At 48.0% G+C, this 21,919-nt stretch overlaps 1 protein-coding gene across 10 annotated transcripts in view; it reads right to left on the bottom strand.

Moving 5' to 3' along the window:
* Positions 1-1,797: 1,797 nt before the first annotated feature.
* The window catches only part of LOC100714370 (nephrocystin-1-like), a 182,379-nt gene continuing 162,257 nt past the window's right edge, over positions 1,798-21,919 (bottom strand). For all 10 annotated transcript variants that reach the window (XM_063229990.1, XM_063229987.1, XM_063229989.1 and 7 more), the window contains 9 exons: positions 21,632-21,706; positions 19,893-20,003; positions 18,895-18,977; positions 16,978-17,054; positions 16,252-16,351; positions 10,682-10,794; positions 7,767-7,840; positions 3,635-3,679; positions 1,798-2,213 (listed from right to left, as the gene is read on the bottom strand). In XM_063229990.1, coding sequence (XP_063086060.1) covers positions 1,896-2,213; positions 3,635-3,679; positions 7,767-7,840; positions 10,682-10,794; positions 16,252-16,351; positions 16,978-17,054; positions 18,895-18,977; positions 19,893-20,003; positions 21,632-21,706 — 996 coding nt within the window. In that variant the 3' untranslated portion in view covers positions 1,798-1,895. The remainder of the gene's footprint in view (positions 2,214-3,634; positions 3,680-7,766; positions 7,841-10,681; positions 10,795-16,251; positions 16,352-16,977; positions 17,055-18,894; positions 18,978-19,892; positions 20,004-21,631; positions 21,707-21,919) is intronic.

The raw sequence follows: 21,919 nt of genomic DNA, 5'->3' as shown, positions 1-21,919 counted from the left end.
CAGAACCTAGGAAATAAAGGTTCTGCAGAGAAATGAGTCACGAGGGGGGGGGGGTTCACACAGCCTCCCGTTCCTTCCGGAGAGGGCCTTGGGGATGACGAGACAGCCACTCAGCAACAGTGTAGGAACAAGTCCCTGCTTCTGTGGAGGGCATGGTCCTGGGGACAGGAGGCTGTCATCTAGAGGTACCCCAGGGGGCTATGTGGTGATGGCAAAGGTGTCTTGGGCATCATCAGCACCTCACCTGTCACTGAGGGAAGACGGGAGGGTGGAGGGAGGGGGTCTCCCCAAACTCACTCTCAGAGACATTGTGAAGCCTCTTTTCCAAGGCCAGGTTCTGATGATCACTGCTGTGGCCGGTGACCCTCCATGCCATGCCAATTTCCAAGACTAAGGACTGCGTGGCTTGAGGGTAGAATTTAGGTGTGTCCCCAAACCTCCTGTGTTGGAAGCTTGGTCCCCTGTGTGGTGATGTGAGGAGCTGCCAGGACCCTTAAGAGGTGGGGGAGGGAGGGTTAGGGCAGTTGGTTGGATCTTGGGGTGCTGCCCCCAGCAGGGATGAAGGCAGGTCCCATGGGGGCAGCTCTTGGCAGGGCAGAGCAAGTTGGGGACAAGTGCCCTCCCTGCTCTGTGGGTTGCCATCCTGCCTGCCGTGAACTCCAGTGGCCTTTGCCAGAGCCTAGCGGATACTGTGCCGCTCCCTGAAACTCCATGGCTGTGAGGTAAACACCTGTTTTCTCTGTAAGTGACCCTGCTTAGGTATCCTGTCATAGTGGTAGCAAATGGACTCATACAAGGACCAAGTTTAGGTTAAGGGTTAACTAGGATGTGGTACAGAAATTTAACAACCTGACAGATCTCTAAACATACCTGCCTCTTTTATAGCAGAATGCTGTAAAAAATCTCTAATGGTTCTAAGAGTTCAGGTTACACCCTTTCCCAACCAACCTGTCATACTTTTCTTCAAATAGTGTCCTCAGATTTTATTTGCACACAGTTCTTAAATGCTTGCATCTCATGAAGAGAAAATGACACCCGGTCTTCAGTGTGCATCAGCCGTGCTACCCACTAGCTCTGATCTCAGGCGAGGATCTCATGTGCTGGCCTGGGCACAGCAGTAACAGCAGTAACATGGAGAAAACCAGGTCTTCCTGCTGCAGTGGTGGTGAAGACCACTGAGCCAGCCAGAACAGTGCCAGTCGCACAAAAGGCACTCCATCAATGCCGGCTGGTTCCACTCATCAGCTGCTACCATTAATTACAACAGCAAGGCTGGACTTCTGCCAGCAGCCACAGGTTTATCTGAATGGAGAAAGACCCGATTAGCTCATCTCTACTCTGGAAGGGTGAGATAATCCCACTCTCCAGGCTTGATTTCTTTTTTTTCTTTTTCTTTGGCACTGGGAATTGAACTCAAGACCTTTCACTTGCCAGGCAGGTGCTTATGCCTCTGAGCTGTATTCCCAGCCCCTTGATTTCTTTTTGACAGAACACACATATTGATTTTAAAAGGAAAAAATGGCTAATTAGGGGTAAATCATATTTAAATATCAAACTGAATTGAGTGATTAACAGATGAGATCAATTTTGCTAGTAAAACTTGTAAATTTATATATATTGGCTATGAAATTCTTGTCAGATATGTGATTTGGAAATATCTTCTATTTTGTGGGTTGTTTCTGAATAAACATAAACTTGGCTTTTCATAAGATCTGGCTTATGTAGAAATCTGTACTATCAACTTAAACTTAAGTAGTTGGTTTTTGAAAGTTATCTTCAAATTAAAGTATAACAGTATTCCTTATAAAATTGATTTTATTTTTTAAAAGCATTCATATTATTAGATAAATATATCTTTAAAAATACCATCTGTACAGAAAAAGAGCAGGTCCCAGTCAGAATGGGTCACTCTGGGTTCTGCCACTTGGTGAGAGGCCTCCCCGTGGATCACTCCTCCTGCCCGCACCCAGGAAGTCGTAGGCCTGCTCCGAGAGGTCGAAAGGCTCATGGACTCCGTCCTTGGACAGCAGGGCCTGCAGGGCACCCTGGTTCTCCTGGGTTTGCTTGAGGAAGTCAGCGATGATTTTCCACCGCGCAGCCTCGGTCTCCTCTTCGGCCCACCGGAAGGGGGGCAGCAGCGTGGAGTGCAGCAGCGGGAGCACACGGTCGTGGTAGACCAGGAGGAAGCTGGCCTTCAGGAGCTCTCTGTCCCTCTGGGGAAACAGCGGCACCCAGCAAGAGTAACCGTGGGTGGAACACATCATTACACTTAAGCAGGAGATTCTGATCCTTGTTAGTTAAAAGCCACCTGCAAGGCGCCATGGGAGAGGTGCCCTTTGTGCCTGACAGCTAAAAAGCCACCCCAGAGCACAGCCGGGGGGTTCCCTGAGACAGTCTCCCAGTGTCTCCTTGAGTGTCACACACTCTCAGGAGACCACGGCATTGCCATCTAACGCTGGTGACAAATGTGTGGTTCTGCTAAGACGCAGAGCAAGGTCAGCTGTGTCTACTTAGCCCAGTGACAGCATAGCAGATACAACTGTCTGGCTTCTGTAAGGGAGGGACAGATGTACACATGGGGTCCAGAGAAAGGAGATCCAGGAGGTAAGGATTTGGTAGAATTCTAGCAGTGCCTGGGCTGGGAAGCGGGGGTCCTGTGGTCCAGAGGGCACCAGAGCCTCCCTGTATCAAGAGGATCCACCCAGCCCCGAGGCCATCAGGCCATGGCCGGGGCACAAGGGGCACAATGGCCGAGGGCAGAGCAATCCGTATGCAGCGCTCTCCACACAAACACTGCCCTGACAACACTGAGGTACTGCAGCCTGCCTTTTAGCAAAGGTCGTGTGCCAGCTGTGGGAAAGGTCATATAGCAAAGGGAAGCCCAAGTAAGCTGTATAAATAAGTCTGTGGTATATTTATATGCTGTGTAAATAAGTCTATGGGATATAGCACCCCCAGCAGTCAGAGTTTTCGGTTTGCTTGTTCTCCCACAACCCTTACTTAGATCAACACTTCAGATAACCAGCACTTTAGATCAGGAAATGGCAAACAGGACCACGGGGAAATGCGTCTGTGTGTACACAGGGCCTCAGAGGTCCCAGGCCAGCCTCAGTCACTTGTATCCTGGCGGCAGAGGACAGTGCTTGTCGCCAGATGTGTGGCCCGCAGGGTGAAATATTTACCACCCGGCCCTTTACAGAAGTCGCCTGCTGATCTTGGGTCAGCGCAGTTGAACCGCTGCTCACAGATCCATGCGACTTCTGTGATAATCACAGTTCTTCTAAGTGACACGAGCGGACCCAGGCACTTGTGAGTATGGGACACAGCCCAGGCCAAACTCATCTTTCCTTGTCCCCATGTGATTTAGTTGTTGGCAGCTGGAGGGAAAATTTTTTTTGAAATCAGGGATATGGGATAGCCAGCTGGAGACTCTGGTTTAGAAATTCCCCCTTCATTTAAATAAACCTCAGTGACCTGAAATGACATTCTGGAGGCCATGCACACCCTTCTTAGAATATGTCTTTGAAACCGAAATAGCACAGCTACCTGAGTAAGCGGGGCTATGACTTTTTAGCTAAAGAACATGCACGCAACCATAGCACTACAGAAAGTCCCACATGAAAAATCGTATTACCTTCTCTGATCTTTTCAGTGTGCTTTCTTTCTCAGCCCATGAACTCTACAAAAGCCAACAGAAATATATTAGTTTGAGTATTCACAAATCCTTGCAACACTTGTGCCACTTTATGGTGTAATAAGCTTATGAGCAGGGCTAGAAATGCCACTCGGAATCTACACACGCCAGAAGTGACTCTGTCATTAGGTGTCCACTGCTAAGAGTGTGGAACAGGACTGACTGGACATGTCCATGAAAGATACCTGTGTTTTTTGTTTTGTGTTGTGTTGTTGAGACAGGGCTGTTATGTAGCCTAGGCTGGCCTTGAACTGTGTAGTTCTACTTGTTATGATCCTTCTGCTTCAGCCTCCCAAATACTGGGATTACAGGCACGTGCCACCATGCCCATTTTTAAGTCAGAACTAATTTTTAAAAAAGTGTCCATAATCCCAGTTCTCTAGAAAGCTGAGACAGATGGAGGAGAGTAAGTTCAAGCCCAGCCTGTGCAACTTAATGACTTAGCAAGACCCTGTCTTCAAAAAAAGAGAAGAAAAGAAAGGAGAAGAGGGATTGGGATGTAGCTCAGTGTGAAGGTTCTGGGTTCAATCCCCAGTATTGGATCAGAGGGAAAAAAAGAAGAGTCGGTGTGCAGACACAGCAGGACAATGAAACAGAATTAGGTTTCTAAATAGCTTCTCAGGTAAGCTATCAATGAGAGCAGACACCACCACCAAATGCCGAGCTCCTAGCAATCCTGCCTGCTGCGATGATGATACCGGCTGGGGTCAGACAGACTGAAGTGGTTTTGTAAGTAAATAATTCCAATCTGTCCACAAGACGTCACAAGAGCTTCTTGAGAGAAATGAACACCCAGAGTTCAGCTGATCCCACAGAAACAGGAACTGAAGCCTTTCACAGAGCAGACCTGGGTCTGGGTGGAATGTGGCCAGGCTGCCCAGCCCAGGGCCTGGGTTGTGTGTGTTTGTGGGAGTCTTCCTGTTGGCACCTGATTTCCTGGGTAACCTGAAAGCACTGGGCCAAGGAAGACATTCCCCACGGAAGGAAGGGGGCGCCAAAGGGCCCTTTTTCACTGGAGGCTGGCAGGTCCCAGAGGGCTCCTGGTTACCCCCTTGGGGATGTGGCACCCACCCTAGCACCACTGGGCTGTAAGTGCTCAGGAGCTTGCAGAGGACCCTTAGGAAGCCTGAGTGCCTCATGAAATGGGCCAGGTGCCGTAATTATTTTTAAAATGCCCACCACAAAGTGAACTTGGCTAAGTGCATACCAGCAGGTCCACACACTTCAGTGTGGATTTCAGGAGCTATACAGATAAGTCACTCAGGGGATTCAGACTTCTTGTATGGAAACATGGCCTCCTGTTGATAAGTGTGGGGCTTCCATGCTATTGTTCACTGGGTCACCAGCAGGCGGTGGGATGCTTTGCCAAGACTGAGTTGGCGGAGACAGAAACCATGTGTGGCTCACCTCTTCCCTTCTGGAACAAACACAGCCCCTACCTCACAGCTCCCAACCAGGGAAGTGGAGTGGGCCTCTTCCTTGTCAATGCCCTGTGACAAGTGGCCCGGGTTCCTCAGGCAAGGGCAGCAGAAACCCCAAGGACAGCCCTCCACTCTCTTTTCCTGCAGCTACTCACTTCCCAGGGTGCTGTAAGGTGGTGGGGCTTCCCCCAGCCTGCACCCTTGGGGGGCTGTGGAGCAAGTATCCCACTGAGTCAAGCTGGATGGGACTGCACTGGCCACGCAGTCCCCCTGAGCTTATCCTGAGTCACACAGTTGGCCTCGAGGGACAGGCTCAGGAGTGTAGGGCTAACTACTCTTGTTACTAATTTTCATTATTTGTTATACAGGTAACTTAAGAAAATACAGATAAAATAACCCAGGATCAGAGGTGATCGCTGATACCTTTCTTTGTCTAGATCTCATAGGCAAAGATCTCAAATGAATTTTTTTCATTTAATAAAGAGATTTGAATGAGTTTATATCTTTTATTTTTGGTCTTTTTCCTTTTTATCAGTACCAGGGATCAAACTCACGACTGCCTGCTTGCAAGGCAGGCGCTTATGCCGCTGAGCTAAATCCCCAGCCCCTAGTTTATGTCTTTTCTTCTTTTTCCTTTCCAATACAAGGGGCTGCCAGGGCCATTACACTGAGCCACATCCTCGGCTCTTCTGTATTCATGTTCTTTGGAGCCAGGGTCCTCCTGCACTGCTAAGCTGTCCAGGCTGGGCCTGAGCTTTCTTGACCAGCCGTGGTGTATCTTGGTGCAACTGGGCACACGCAGAGTTGGCTGACAGTGCAGCTCTGGTGTGGCCCCTGCTGAGCTCTGAGCCACCTTCTCATGGAAGACAGGCAGATTTTAGACCAACTTAGCATTCGGGTTCTTTCTGAATGTCGCATCCTGAATCTGCCTGGTGCACATCTAGAGAAATACCAGGTGTGACTGAAAGACACGGTGAGTGCTTAAATTTTAAAAAAATTATTACAGTAAAAGACACATTGTTCTCCATACCCCTCACAATCCTCCCTTTCACTTTGGACGTATTTATCCCACCTTTCTGACCACCATCTGAGACAGTTCTGAGTCCTCTTCCATGGCTTCAATGGTGCTGCTGGCTGCCTTGAGGTCCTAAATCTACTCAAAACATTTACCTTTCATGGTCATTTTGACTTTGGGGAAGAGCCAGAGGTCACACAGGGTCAGATCCGGTGGAAAGGGTGGCTGAGGACACTGTGAGCTGCCTTTCCACCAGATGGCACGTGGCAGCAGCATTCACTGTGCTTCTGATCACGCCCCATAGAGCCATGGAGGATGACTTCCAGAACTGCTTCAGAAAGTGGCGAGAGGGTGGGCTGAGCGTGTCTGCAGCAAGGAGGGGACTGTTGCGGGGGGCTTAATGACAATGCGTCTTTCACTGGAATAGATTTTTTAAAAAAGCAAACATGTGCTGTACATTTTAATGGCCCCTTGTACTCTGAAATCTTTGCTGAATGAATGAATGCACTTATGTTCTGAAAATGAATGACCATGATGACACAAATGATTTTAGAGGGGAAATAAGACCAACACTGCATTATCTAACTACAGTTCCACGCGAACCCATTTAAAATCGTAGACTATCATATACTATGAACACTTTCTTAACTCTTCTTTCTTTCCCTAAACGGCTCTGGAACTGTGCACGCCCCCTGCCTCAGCCAAGCCAGTGCATGAATCACATTCAAGGTCTAGTGTAAATCTCTGAAGACAGAGCCCTTCCATTTCTGTCAGGCCCGCCCAAACCCCCTCAGCGGCAGAGCTCTTCCACCCCACTGCACTGCCAGCGGGTCAGGCTGCAGCAGACTCTTCCAGGTTACCTGGCCCCAGGCCACCTCATCACCTTCCACATAAAGACCCCAAGATCCGCCATGCTCCCTCACCAGCACTCTCAATTCCCTCCTGCCCCAAACGGTCTGTTCCTGCTGACCACTCACCTGCAGGGTCTTCACCCCTCGGCAGGTTGAAAGTCCTCTGTGGCCCCAGCCCTTTATCTTCTTTAAGGCAGCAGGGCCCCGACCCACATTCGCTGCCTATTTTAAATCTTCAAGGCCCAGGATGACACTTCCCTGTCACACTGCCACATTACCAATGCACGGGTCTCACATGAACACAGGACTGCTAGTATTTATTGACTCTGATATTTTAGGCTGAGCCATGTGAAACAGTTAAACGTGGCCGAGAACGAGAGATTTCGTATGGCTCCACCTAATATCAGTGCTATTTCAGACATTAGATGGCGTGTCAAATTAAAAACGATACGCATGTCCTGGCTCTTCCCTGAAAACGCAGTTGATTCCTCAACCAAACCCTTCAGAATTTTTGTTCTTAGGACACCATCACAGGCTACCACAAATCAAGGAACAAACAGGCAAGAGGGTGCAATGTGCACACAGCAGACTCCACCTGCTTGTTGGGAAGTGACATTTGTCCTAACACTGGAAAGAGTGAAGCTGAGTCAGGTAGGTAGTGGAGGGGACGGGGAGACACCATCCTCCTGCGGGAGGAAAACGGCCTAGGGCAGGAGTCTGAACCCATTACCACGGTGTGTCAGCCACAGATCCAGCTGGTTTGCAGCATGGAGGGCGCTACCCACCCTTAGCGCGTCCATCACTTCAGGCTGCTCCAGGAGCTGGGGGAAGGAGGCCAGCATTGGGTGACTGATGAGATCTGAAAGACACAAGAGGAGAAGCTTACGTGAACTGCATTCACTGTACCTGACTGCACCACACACACGCATATTCATTCACATTAAAATCACGGTACCAAATGATTTCTTGATAACACCTTCTATACACTTTAACCTCCACTTCTGCCCCTCCCTATACCTTGTACAGGTGCACCAGGAAAGAATTCAATGAAAGGGTTTTGGCCCAGACAGGACTCTGTAGCCAGGAAAGCCTCAACGGGAACCAGGAAGCTCCTATCTCCCCCGCCCCTAGGAATTTACCTGTGATGCCATCTTCCCACCCCTGGGGATTTACCTATGGTGCCAAACCTAGGACCAATGGGCTACCTGTGCTTCCCTAATGCCCCCCTTAGCTTCCATCCCAAACTGAGGCTACTTATGTGCCTCACTCCACATGTTCCATGGAGAGATCTCGGACCCTGGGGCGGAGATGCCACGCCCTGGGGGATCAGGGTGTCTCTCTCTGCATTCTCAAAATAAAGGTCATTTATATTTCATACTTATCTTTTCAGCCACCGCCGGTCCTCCCCCACAGTTCTATCATTAAGAACAGGAGAGTCTGGTCACGTGACCAGATATTGTGTGGGGAACACTGATACTTTATCATGAATAACGGCACAGAAGATGTAGTACAAGACACAGCAGCGGGCATTTGTGGGTTCACTGGTACCTCTATGCCAGAGCACCTGGACCTGGTATTGCTTCACAAACAATGGGGATTTACATCACACAGCTCTGGACACCCGGGGCCCCAAGATTAAGGCACCAGTTAAGCATTTAGTATCTGGTGAGGGCTGTCTTACTGGCCAGTGTGGTTTGTATTTAAATGTCCCCCCAAAGCCACCTGTAGGCATGAAGGTGGCTGAGTCTAGCGTTTGTGATTGGTTTGTTGTCTAGTGCTGGGATTGGTGGTGTGAGTGCTGCACCTGCCCAGGAGCAGAGCCAGCTAACAATATAAGGGAGGTAAGGAGAGGTGCTTTTTCCTTTTTTGCCCTTTCTGGCCTGTGGTTTGCAGAATGGTTCCCCTTTGCCATGCCACTCTGCCTTGCAGCCAGTATGGATTGAAACCTCCAAAGTCTAAGTTAAATAAACCTTTCCTTCCTTCATTTTGAGCATCAAGTATTTTGTCTTAGAAACAAGAGAAAAGTAACCAAGATGCTGGCCCTTTGGAGAGAATGACATTGTGTCCTTGTCACAGAAGGCAGAAAGATAAGCAAGAAAGATCCCTGTCCATGGTCACACCCTTCTGTAAGGTCACCTGAGGCCACTCATGAGAGAGGAGCACTCTTGGTCTAATCACCTCTCAAAATCCTCTCCTCTTGACACTATCACAAGAGCAAAGCCTGGATTTCGGAGCAGACATTCAGACTATAGTAGGTACTTCTCAAATAGCAAGGGTGATACATTTGACAACACCAATGTCCTTAGAGAATCCTTTCTTTAGATCCTGCTAAGCTTGTTCTGCTGACCGACTGCAAACAAAGCCATCTGTCTTGAGCCACTCTCTCTTTACTGAGAGAAAAAAATAGCACCCCTCATCCCCTTTAGGAAGTAATGTCACTCATGAAGCTTTTCTAAAGTCATTAAAATAAACTCAAAGGTGAGTGTGAGTTAAAAGGCTTCACTGGCTCCCCCTGGAACTATGACTATTCTTTGAGAAATCTCTGTGCGTTCTGACTCTGAGTTCCACTGCTACTTGGTGGTGCAGGTGGCAAGACTGGCCCAGACATCACCTGTGCACGCTGCCAGCTCATCACAGCCCAGCCCCCCTTGGCCCTGTCCATCCTGGCGGCCTTCAGTTCTATCCCTCCAACGTGAGCACAGGTTCTTGCCTGGGTGCTCAGACCAGCTCCTCTATCCAGAAAGCTCCTCCCCAACCCCCAGGGGTCGAACTCCCTTCTGAGCTCTCTTCAATAGTCCTTGCTCAGTGCAGCATTTCCTCACAGTTAATTCAGGCCTCCTAGCGATCACTCTCCCCCTCTGAGCATCTTCCTGCTGAGCTCTCATTCAGAGGATGGACAGCTTAGTCATGTGACTGTGTCTGAGGCCTGTCGTCCCACCAGGGTGGGGACGACCCTGCCTGTCTCATTCATCCTGGGCCTACATAATGTCTGGCATGCAGCAGACCGCACATGTCAGATCGATGATTTACTCAGTTCAAACCCCAGTCAATGAAGCTAAGCTGTTTTCCTCTCTGAGGGCTATTCTTCTGACACATGCATTTCTCCTTACAAGTAGCTTGTTGATTTCCTAAATAATCATTCAACTTTTGACTTGGAATAATTTCCAAATTCAAAAGAAGTTTCAAGAATAAAAACAGTACATAAACAATTAGAATATTCTTTATCTTGATTCACTGATTATTTTGTTTCGAGACAGGACCTCACTATGTAGCCACGCTGGCCTTGAATTCACAGCAATCCTCCTGCCTCAGCCTCTCGAGTGCTGGAGTCACAGGCATGTACCTGGCCAAATCACTGATTTTAAACTAATCCAATGACTCCTATATTTCATGCTCTAAGAATCAGTTATTTGAGGATTTTGTTTTTTCCCCAAATGACAACTTGCATGCCAAGTGCAGGGAGGGGGAAAGATATTCAGAGACAGATTTCAATTTCAAGCTTCCATATTTAAAAATGCAAAAGAGTGTATCTGAAAGAACTGAGCATGTATTTGAGGTTCCAAATGTCCAAGCTTTGCATCGGGCGTACTGACATTGATGCCACCCCCGTATTTTATTCCAAATGTCCCACTTAGAAACCAAGGTTACATCCATGCAGGCATAGAGCACCAGTGAATGAAGAAGCGTGAGGACTCCTTACCAGCGTTCTGTGAGTTCGTCCTGTCTTTCAGCAGTGCATCTCCAAGAATCTGCCGATAAAATACCAGCAGGTGGGAGCAGCACATACTTCCAACCAAGGTTTCCGGCAGGAAGCTGTCGCGGAAGGGAAAAATGCATTTAGCAAGCCGTCCCTCCAGGCTGCCCGCAGGGCTTTTCCTGCACGGTATTGGGAAACATTTTAAGAACCGAAAGGAGAATTTCTACCAAGTGGCCACAGTAAGCTTCCGATACACATTTGAGGTGTGTACTTCCAGCCTCCGCCGTGCTGTAACCCTTGTGTTTCCATTTTAGCAGACACCCCTGGCAAATGGCAAAGAAAAAGAAAAGCCCTGGAGTACTTGTGTCAGACAGCGAGTGCCCAGTGAGCCACCCACTTGAACAAAGGCAAGTGGCTGCCACGCCTGACTGATGCGGAAATCCCAGAGCCACAGTTTCAGGGCGGGTGCCACAGGGTGTGACAGGCCCAGGGTGTGAATGGCCCGGGGCAGATCCCGACTTGGCTGTGAGGCTGTGGACTCCTTAGGGCTCACTCTCCCTGTACTTTAATTTCCTTGTGTGTGGAATGTGAGGAGCATGATCCACAGTTCCCCTGAATAAAAGGATTAAATGCCTAAAGCAGCGTCTGCATAGACAGGGCTGCAGGGCAGGAAACCGTGCACAACTGAAGGTGTTACCAGGTTAGAGTGCTACAGTTTTGGGATGTGTGACGGAATCCCCATGGCAACCACAAAGAAAATGTCTATAGAACATACACAGAGGAAATGAAACGGGGTAAAAATGTGTCTCCGTGAAAGGTCAAGCACAAAGGAAAGCAACAGGGAGGAAACGAAAGACACAAAAAGTGACACAATGTCAAGGAAAACAAGAAACAAAATGCCACAAGTCAGGTCTTTCCTATCGGCAATTTCTTTAAGTGTAAATGGATTAAAACCCCAATCGAAAGATAAAAGTTGGAAGAATAGATTTAAAATATAAAATGCAACTATATGCTTTCTATAAGACATTCTAGATGAAGGACACTCATAAAGTCATCAATAAGACTTAAATTTTTATAAGTCAATCTTTAATTTCTAGAAAAGTTTAGAAGGAAAAAAATATGAGAAAGGCAATGTTCGGTCCTGTAGCTGATCACAGGGGAACAGACAGAAAACGACACTATGCTGGTGCAGAAGGGATAGGGTCCTCAGGTAGTCAGTGCCTGGAGTTTAGGCTGAGCATCCCCCACCACTCCCTGAGTTTCTAGAAACACTAAAAAATTACAATACAGGTTCTCTTACCACATTCATATCATATATACTAGTGGGCACACAGAGCCAGAAATCATTTTTCCAGTGCTCCCCAAATTCCAACTGAGATTTCAAAGACTGACTACAGGGGAGCAGCCGAGCTGCCTGGAAGCCACCACCAGGCACTGTTGGTGTTCTTCCTGAGACTTCTGAGGAGGGTTGTCTGGCTCTGGCTCTGGCTCTGGTCCCCAGCCCACCCAAGCAGTGTTCCTGTGCACGCCCAGACTCAGGGCTCATGCTGAGGAACAGCAGGGGCCTTTGCCAGGGGAAGGGAGGAGCCTTCCTTCCTTCCTCCGGCTCTGTCCTCGCCTTTCTCCATCTGTCTGCCAGGCACCAGTGTGGGCACCGTGTGGGCCCTCCTTTCCTTCTGAAACCTTCCCACATGAGACAGTGTGGCTTCACTTTTTAAAGATTTTCTTCAGAGAAACCTCTGGTTTTTCCACACCCGAGGTGACCAGAAAGTTCTGGGCGACAAACAGTTAGCTGAGTTGAAGAAGTAAAAAGCTATGTCTCTGCCAGTGCAAGTGCTGCTGGCAGGAGGGGAACAGATGTGATGAGTGGGCTTTAGTCAAGTAACAGTCCTACTTTATTCAATTGTAATATTCAATTCAGTTTAGAAAAAAAGAGAATATGGAATGGATCGAAAAGACAAGCAAAATAAATTCACAGCAAATTCACATGGAGATCCATACAATCTACTTTACAGCCTGGTGTCTCCTGGCGCTCAGAACTCAGAGTCTAAATTTGGACCTTTCCCTTAACCGGGGCTTAGGAGCAGGCCTTGGTCAAATCACACCAGGTTAAACCCCTTTGGAAAGCAGCTCCAAAATTAGAAAGACAAGTTTTGGTGAAGCAGAAGCATCTATCTGCTTCTGGTCAAAGAGTCAGGGTCACCATGATCACAACTGACTCCCTGAAGGGCTTGAAGGCGAGCCGGGTGCGCTTTCCTGTTGGAAGAGACAGGCTGGCCTGCCCGGCTTGTTTGCATTGTCACAGGTCTGCAGGCCAAAGGACCCATGCGTGTGATACTGTTGGCTGTGAGAGCCACCGAGAGCTGGGCATCAGGGGGCCAGGGGAAAGGGGCCTGACGCATACTCCACCAGGGCTCTGCACCCTTGGTCTGCCCCACCGGATCTCACCATGTCCTGGCCTGGTTTCTCTGAGAGGGTGGGCTGTGCCTGGGTCACGCCAGCAGGGGACCTTAGCCTGTCTGTAAGAGCCCCAGGATGTGCCTTTCAGGACCAGGCAGCATGGAACAGTGCTCATGACCATGGGAAAAGAGAAGAGCACGCAAGAGACAGGCCGGGAGAAGGAGCCCTACTTGGAAATTGCTTCACAAACACTTTCTTGGGTGCCTACCATGTGCTGTCATCACACATGTGCTTCTGTCCCTGAGTTCTGGGGGACAAGGCTGCAGGACCCTTCAGTCAGGCCCAGCACATGGGAGTGTTCCCAGCTGCTCTCCTGACCTCTGCGCTGTGCAGCCCGACTTGATCTCAGAATGGGAAGACGCATCTGAAAACCGGAATGCAGAGCCAGAGGCACAGCATCGAGAGCTGTGCGTGCCAGACGCGCTGGCAGTGCCCGGCTCTCAGAGCCCTGCCTACCAGCTGGAGCAGTGCAAGAGTGAGGTCGAGCGGGATGAGGCTGTTCACTTACAGAGACCGCTACTGTGCTGGTTCTGCATCACGAAAAAGAAGTTTTCCATGGAAAGACTGCCAAAAAGGGGAATTTACAGGCTCTAAGAACATCCAAGAAAGAAAGAAAAAACCCAAGAGAGTGAGTAATACCTAGGAGCGCACCATCAACGGTTGTTGAAAGACTGAACTGTGAGTAGGGTAATTATAAGATGCACCTCGGTCTGAGGTCAGAGCAAGGGGTATTTAACCTCGGGATCCGGAATGAGCAAAGCAAACCCCTCGGGGGCACCCCAATCCCTCTCCCCCAGCTTCTTGGAAATCTGCAGTAAGGAGCTGTCCTGGGAGCACAGCCCCCTGGATGGGCTCTGCCCCACACTGTGCTCACCTCGCCCTGTCCCCCGGGTGCCCGTGTCCTCTGTGAGAAGCTCCTTTCCTCTCCCATGGCCACCTTCCTGCCCTCCTGCAAAGTCTGCTTCTGCTCCTCCCCGGACCCTCCCTGCTGAAAACCACATCTTCATCCAAGCAGTCTTTACAGCACTGTCTCCTTGGCGTTGAATCTACATCATTACTCCAATGGCGGATGCTAATGGTTGGCGCTATGTGCTCCACTGTGTGCCAAGCACAATCAACACGAAGCCCGGGGTTTATATGCTTCCTTTCCAGTCACTCTTGTTCCAGTGGTAAGGGGTCTATGCTGGTACGTCTGCTTTTTCAGACTAGTCTTAATATTGTAAAGGGTGGCATACAAATCGCTTTTAATTCTAGCGTAAAAATGAAAACATTTAAAATAAATAGCTGCGATAATTTTTAACATATACACAAAGTTAAAAGTCATAAATTTTAATGTCAATAACATAAAATGTGGAGGCAACAAAAGAGATAAGGCACCCCAGGGGCAGAGTGAGAACTGTCTGGTTTTAGATGGCACGGTCTTATTGGTCTATTTAAAAGGCTGAGAAATGGTTAAAAGTCTAAGGACACTGAGTGAAAAATTAGTAGATCTGAGATTCCACTAGTATAAATGCTTCTTGCACAAAACACAAGTTAAAAACACCATGGAAACCACTACTGGCTTTTTAAAATGGCCAGGACAGAAAAAACTGTCAATACAAAGTGCTGTCAAGAATATGGTATACAAGGGGCTGGAGATTTAGCTCAGCGGCATAAGCACCTGCCTTGTAAGCAGGCAGTTGTGAGTTCGATACCTGGTACCGATAAAAAGCTAAAGAAAAAAAAAAATATAGTATACACCGGGGGTGGTGGCACACACCTGTAATCTCAGACCTCAAATTTGCGACCAGCCTGCGCTATAAAATGACCTCAAGGCCAGCCTGATGAGGGGGGAAAAAAAAATACAGAGAAAGTGAAATTCACACCCTGTTAGGGAGAGGGTAAATGGTACAGTAATTTTGGAAAACAGTTTGGCAGCTTCTTATAAAGTTAAACTAAAACCAGACGAGCCAGCAGTCCCATTCCTAGGTTATTTCTACCCACAAGAGATGGAGGCAGATGTCCACACTGGGAAACCTGTGGGCGAGCTGGGCACGGTGGTATACTGCCCCATCACACCAGCACCCTGGGAGGCTGAAGCCAAAGGGTCACAAGCTTGAGCCCAGCCTAGGGAACTGGTGACTTTGTGAGGCCCTGTCTCAAAAATCTCAACATTAAAGATTTTTTAAAAAGGGCAGGGATGCAGGTCAGTGTGAAGGCCTGGGGTTAAAACCTAAGCTGGGTGAAGAAAAATCTTGTATGCATGTGTTTAGGGGCCCTTATTCATAATTACCCAAACTAGACACAATCTAGCAACCTAGAGAATGATAAACAAACTGTGTTACATTCATAAAATGTGATACTGCCTAGAAAGAAAAGGAACAATCGAATACACGCAGCAGCCTGGGTTAATCTCCAAGGCGCCGTGCTGAGAGAAAGAAGCCAGATTCAAAGGCCGCTACTGTACAGTTCCATTTATGAGATCCAGAAAAGGCAAAGCTAGTAGGGAAGAAAACAGGTGTGAGGCTGGGCGCTGGGAGCTGACTATAGACCTGAATTCAGCTTTTAGAGTAAGGAAAACATTCTGTATCCTGGTGGCTGTTTTTACATGATTGTACACACCTGTCAAAACTCCAAGACCCCACCCACTAAAAAGGGTAAATTTGCTGTATGTAAATTAAACCTCAGTACATCTGACAAGAAAAGGTTCCCTGAAGACAGGATTAGAGATTGGTAAGCCCCATTTATTCAAAAGTGGCTGAATTATCTATAGCCAAGCCTATCACTTGGGCTTATTGGTAAACAGGACTGTGAGTGAGTGTACACAGTGTTACTATCCTGCTTCCTTACTGATGGGGTTGGGTTGTTTGGGTTTTTGGAGACAGGGTTTCCCCGTGAGATACAGGCTGGTTTTGAAGTCACTATGAAGCCCACATTGGCCTCAAACTCCCGGAGATTTTCTTTAATCACAGGTGTGCACCTCTATGTTCAGCTCCCTACTGATCTTAGGCAGAAGAATTAATGGGGGACAAAACCACTGAGAAAGACTTGGCCGAGTAAGCAGGAGGAGAAGCCGAAGCAGCGGCGCCCTGCAAAGGCGCCCGAGCACATGGGAAAGGCGAGCAGGGACCAACCTCAGGATGTTTCTCGATCTTTGGTTCAGAGACCTCAGTTTCACCAGAAGTTGAGGCTGCCTTCGCATGGTCAGCATCTGATGGAAAACACTGCTGTGTGCTGAAAAAAAAATCAAAGATAAAACTAAAAATGTGAAGTGTTTGGGAATGAGTACAGTAGACCAAGTGTTCGGTGAAAATGTGCCATCCGTGTACCAAGTGTGCAACAGGCAGGAGTCCCGAGTGTTCTCAGAGAGCCGAGGGACAAAGGGTGATGCGAATCCTGATGGACACAGACAGGCCCCAGATGGTATCACCGCTGCCTGCTTAAGCAGCGGAGAAGGGGAGTTTGAAGAGCACATCCGGCCCTAGGTAGAACCAGCTGCATCTCAGACTCCAAGCTCCTTCCTGTTCCAAGAAGCTGGGATGCCAGGGCTGTGGGGACAGCGGCAGGGAGGCTGCTCTGACCACCAAACGAAGACTAGGGTGTCTCACCCTCCGCCTCCCAACTCCCAGCACACTGCCGGGCCGAAGGCCAGGTAAAAGGCGCTCAACTTTTTGCATGACAGTGAGCCATGCACACCACCGTTCCTTGTTTATGCGCTTTGATGTTGCCTCAGGCGGGCTCTGGCTTAGCCTGACCTGTTTCTAAGAGCACAAATGCAAGTGAAGAACACCGTGCGAGCTGCCTTCTCACGTGACCGTGTTGGGCGTTAAGGGAAGGAAAGCAACACCTAAGAGCCGTACCTCTCCTGGACACGGAAGGGTCCACTTCCACGCCTTTCTCATAGGGGGTCCCGCCGTTCAGGAAGAGCTCGTAAGTTCTAGAATAGAAAAACTTGCTTGGGTGGGTATGTCTCGTAGGCATTCGGTGAACACTGGAGTCAGCAGTAAAGTACATTTGAGCACAAAGTTATTTACAGACATAACATTGATTATTATTATGTCTATAATCTGTGACAGAAGGGAGACAGCTCTGGGTCCCTAGTAGGTGCCATCTTGGTCAACAGACTCTCAGCACAAACTATTGAGAATATGGGGTTTTTTGTTTAAATGAAAATGAGAAAGATTAATTGACATTATTTGACTTTAATGACAATAACTGCTTTGAATGTATTTTCAAATGAATTGAATCATTATTGGAAACAAAGTCATTATGAATTTCAATTCTTTTTAAAATAGGAAAGTGACGTGTATAGTGTAAAACATTTGGAAGGCAAAGAAACTCCTCCCCATCTTTCCTTCCTATGCTGACACATCATTTGCTCTTTTTTCTTTTCTTTTTGGTACCAGGAATTGAATTCACAACCCTGCGCTTGCCAGGCTGGTGCTTGTGCCACTGAGCTAAATTCCCAGATGCTCTTTTTCTATGCAAACGAAAACAAGCTGATACATGTTTCCCCCACACCTCGGTCCTGGGGATCAAAAGCAGGGCTTCATGGAAAGACGACCAGGAGCTACTCCTGCAGCTCTGCGTGCGTCTGTTCTGAAGCAGACACCACCTGAGTGCAGGAAGGAAGTTAAAAGGCCCCTTTACCCCTACCACGCCAGGGTCCCCATTCTGATCCAGGTTACCTGCATCTGCCCACAGAAGCAAACAAATAGTTTTCAATGAACAATTAAAGAGGGGTGGGGTCACGGTATTCAGACTGGTCTGTGTCTTACATTTTGTCTGCTATACACTGGAAGCGTCTCTGTATTAATACACAGAGCTCTACCTTGCTTCTTGCTTAAAAAACACCTGTCACCTGACTTGTAGAAAGATGGAGACGAATTTTCTTTATTTCCTTCATTAAGGACTGCACCCCACCCCTGAGCATGTTTTCTAAACACACCACAAGAAAGCTTGGGTTTCTATACCCACTCCTGTTACTGGGGGAGCCCTCCCACCCATGCATGGGGGTGACACCAAGAAAGGAGGTAATCAGGACTTTACCTCTGGCCTTGAGATGTTACAGACCACAGCCTCGGACTTTATAATTCTTTTTTTTTTTTTCTTTTTTTTTGTCTTTTTCCTTTTTATCGGTACCGGGGATCGAACTCACGACTGCCTGCTTGGGACTTTATAATTCTAAGCTTGGGATCCTGATCACCATGCAGCTCCCTGCCTGCCCATTTGCATCTCTGCTGTGAATTTCGCTTTATAGCCTAGACTTAGAGCTGAATTTTCTCCCATTTAGAAATTCAGATGATCTCTGTCTTATTAATTTTCAAGAGCTCTTTTTGCATTAGGGGCTATAGGGTTCTTATCGCAAAAATCTGCTTCCTGTCTGCCTTTTTGCTCCTAAGGTTTAAATCTGTTTACAGATTCCCACTACAGTTTCCACGTTCCACCTTCAGGAGGGAGGCAGAGGTCACAGGACTTGGGGACCCTGGCTCAGCTCCCCACTCTTTGAAGAGAATCAGGCTTTGCTCGCAGCACAGGGAAATGTGCCAGGACACGGGAAATCACTCAGCAGCCAGCCAGTGCAAACAGCTCTTAAAACACTGACTCCACACATCATTTTTTCCTGCCTGGGACGAAAGTCTGCAAGCTGTCTCTGTGCAGCATCAGACAACACTCAACTTGTTGAAGAGCTACCAGAACCAATCTGAGCTACCCAGAGCCTAAAAGATGAACTCGTGCAAAATGGCCCAGCGGTAGGGAACGCCCAGCCCGCTTACCTGGCCGGAATAGGAGCGCCGCTGGCATCAAACAGCTTCAGAAACGCCCAGCCACAGCTTAACTCTCCTTGGTCACCGGTAGACTAGGGAGCAAAACAAGTATGTGACTCTGTGTCTGCAGCCCAGAGAGAACAAAACGCGCATTCACCCCCACTACAGGAGCAGCTCTTTCCCAGAAAATACAATGAGACCTAACAGATGCCCGCTTCCTTCGCAAACTAACAAACTGTCGCTACTTCAAGTGACAACCGTGTTTCGCTGAAAATCCTTGCTCTTGAAAATTCCTTAAATCTGACAAGGTGGCCATGACTGCTCTCAGATCTTGAGTGCTGTGAACTTTGTAAACTGATCTCAAATCACACTGATACCACTTGGGATCATGAGACGGGGTTTCACTGCCTGGTGGAATGCAGCAGGGGTCACTCAAGGAGCTCCAAAGTTTTGCTCCGAAGTTTATCTTCACTGTCAATTGACAGAGGCCACCAGGGCTTGCTTGGGGACCTGCTCCTCCCCTCACCATCCTACCTATCTGCAAAGCACATGCCTCAGTCTGTCTCAAAGAACAGCAGTGGCAATATAGGACCACTGATGTAACCTCTCTGTGATGACTCTGGTTACTGGGGCCAAGTTATTTATTATTATTATGTTATTATTGGTTTTTTACGACAGACTTTTGAGATGCAGTTCCAGCTGACTTTGAATTCACTTTTTAGCCCAGGTTGGCCTCAAACTTGCAGCAATCCTCCTGCCTCAGCTTCCTGAGTGCTGGGGTTAGTCATATGCCACCATGCCTGGCTTTTAATGTCAATTTAAATACTATTTTAAATACCATTGTAGCATTATCTAAAAAATGAGAATCACCATCAATCTCATTCCACAAGGGATTAAAATTCTACTACACAGAAGCCTTCCTGTATTTTACCTGTAAATACAGACATACTTCTGACACTTCCCTTTTAATGGAGACATTAGAAAACCTTATGTTTCAGTTGACGTACGTTGCGGATATAGGAAATTCCAAGTTCAAACAGGATTCCGAGGTCGGGAGATGAAGAATTGGACCTGATGAAACAGTCCCCACTGAGCAAGCAGGGCAAGATGCCAGTGACCTGCATGACAGAGAAACCAAAGTCACCGGGAAGAAGAAGTGGGGAGGAGTTTAGCTCCTTGGACCATCTGTGAACGGTTTATGCCCCTGCAGTATGATAAAGGTCTTTTAAGGAAAATAAACAGCAGATGTACTGGGCTTATCATCTGTAACAAAGATTTGAAATAAAAACACTTATTTCAAGGGATTACTGTCACCTGCTTTTGCACTGTGAGACAAGCGCTGTCCGCAGGCTCAAGTGCACAGTTTGTGTGAGGTGTTTACCTAAGGTGTGTGCCTAGCCATTGCTCTGCTGCTTAAATGGATCTAACCCGAAAGACCAATACATGCTCGCTCAGCGCGCCTGCCGCCCGTCCTGTGAATGTTCTTTCCCTCTTGCTCATCTCTCCTCTCTCCTAATAACCAAATCCCCCTTCTCGCCTCAGTAGTCCTAACCGTCCTTTACGTCTGCTTTCTCTTCCACGATACCTTCCCTGGGGATCAGGCTAGAATTAGCCTCACCTCCTCGGGCTCCCAAAGCACTCAGAACCCCATCAGCCCGAGTGAAGATTTATTTCCACAGTGCCCACACCCAGGGAGCCTCCAAGGCTGCAGCAAGACATCTCACCCAGGGCCTGGCACACGGCTGGGCACCATGGATGGAGGGAGAGTTTCTTCTCCATTATCCTGCAAGTTCCCACATGTCCAGGGTGGATGCCTGGCACTTGGCAGATGCTTAACTGGATTCGGCAACGGGTTGTATACTTACACGTCCTCCCAATGGCTCATCTTTATAATCCAGGAAAGTGTTAGCACCTCACACCCCACCCTTGCACTTCACACACGCAGACACCACTGCACACTCGTGCAGGGCTGTGCCACAGGCTGGCGGTTTCTCCCTGGGAGCAGGGAGCTCTCGAGGTCGCCCTGCACCTGCACTAGTTTGGGGGATGAGTGGGGACACGCACACGCAGTGAGGTGACCTCTCTCAGACCTCCCCCTAACTCTCCCAGATCTCACTCTAACTCTTTTGATGCAATAAGAGGAAGCTCAATGAAGGGTTTTCAGGGTGCAGTAACATAAACAAGTTAATTGTAGGGAAATAAAATACTAGAGTAACGAAACCACAGTGGTGGAAACCAAGTATGCTACATGCAATTAATGCTGGATAAAGAACATAAAGACACCCTCGATTCACTGGTGTCCACGTAACCCTGAGTCAGTGGTTTGAAGCCCTCACTGCACAGTGACAGTCCCCAGGGTGTAGGGACAGTCCTCGGGCGTCACCTTTGATGTTATCTGGGAAAACACAACCTCAGGAGCACAGGGGAAGCGTTCATTTTTGAAAAAACACCCTGCTTTCTAAATGTTATCTTCTTGTTTTCATGTTTCATCAAATGGGTAGTTTCTAAAATTGACATCCATTGAACAAGATGATTCATAGGAAACATAACATGGGTGCGTCAGGAATATGAGTGACTTTTTTAAAATCTAGGAACACACTAAGGAATTTAAAGATTTAAATCTGGGCCCTTGCATCCTGTGCTGAGTCCGTCACAGTTACAGCCTCACCTTAGATCTTAACTGCAGCAACTTAATAGGTTAAAAAAAAATTCATTTTTTCCTTCTCTTCACTCAGAGATTACCTACCTGGGGAGAAAATGCCCATGTTTTGGGCTTTTTAGGTTGCCACGTGGCTCGGACAGTATGAATGTTGCTCAGGACCTGAAATGAGAGTTTCCCATTTGAAATTGCACTGTAGAAAGTTCTCTGATACATCACTGCTTCTGAGCGCCAGAGTGCTGACGGCGGGAAAGCAGAGCTTTCAATGTTTATTTCATGTAATTCCACGACGTGTTTCTTTTTACATCAAGGTCCAGCATGCATATAACTTCTGAAATAGTGAAAAAAAGCCTTCCAATATTTATTAATAAAACC

The sequence above is a fragment of the Cavia porcellus genome, unplaced genomic scaffold (assembly GCF_034190915.1).
Source record: "Cavia porcellus strain 051 isolate PalLab524CR breed Dunkin Hartley unplaced genomic scaffold, mCavPor4.1 scaffold_18, whole genome shotgun sequence".
In the NCBI taxonomy this organism is placed as follows: domain Eukaryota; kingdom Metazoa; phylum Chordata; class Mammalia; order Rodentia; family Caviidae; genus Cavia; species Cavia porcellus.
This window is presented reverse-complemented; position numbering and strand designations above follow the sequence as displayed.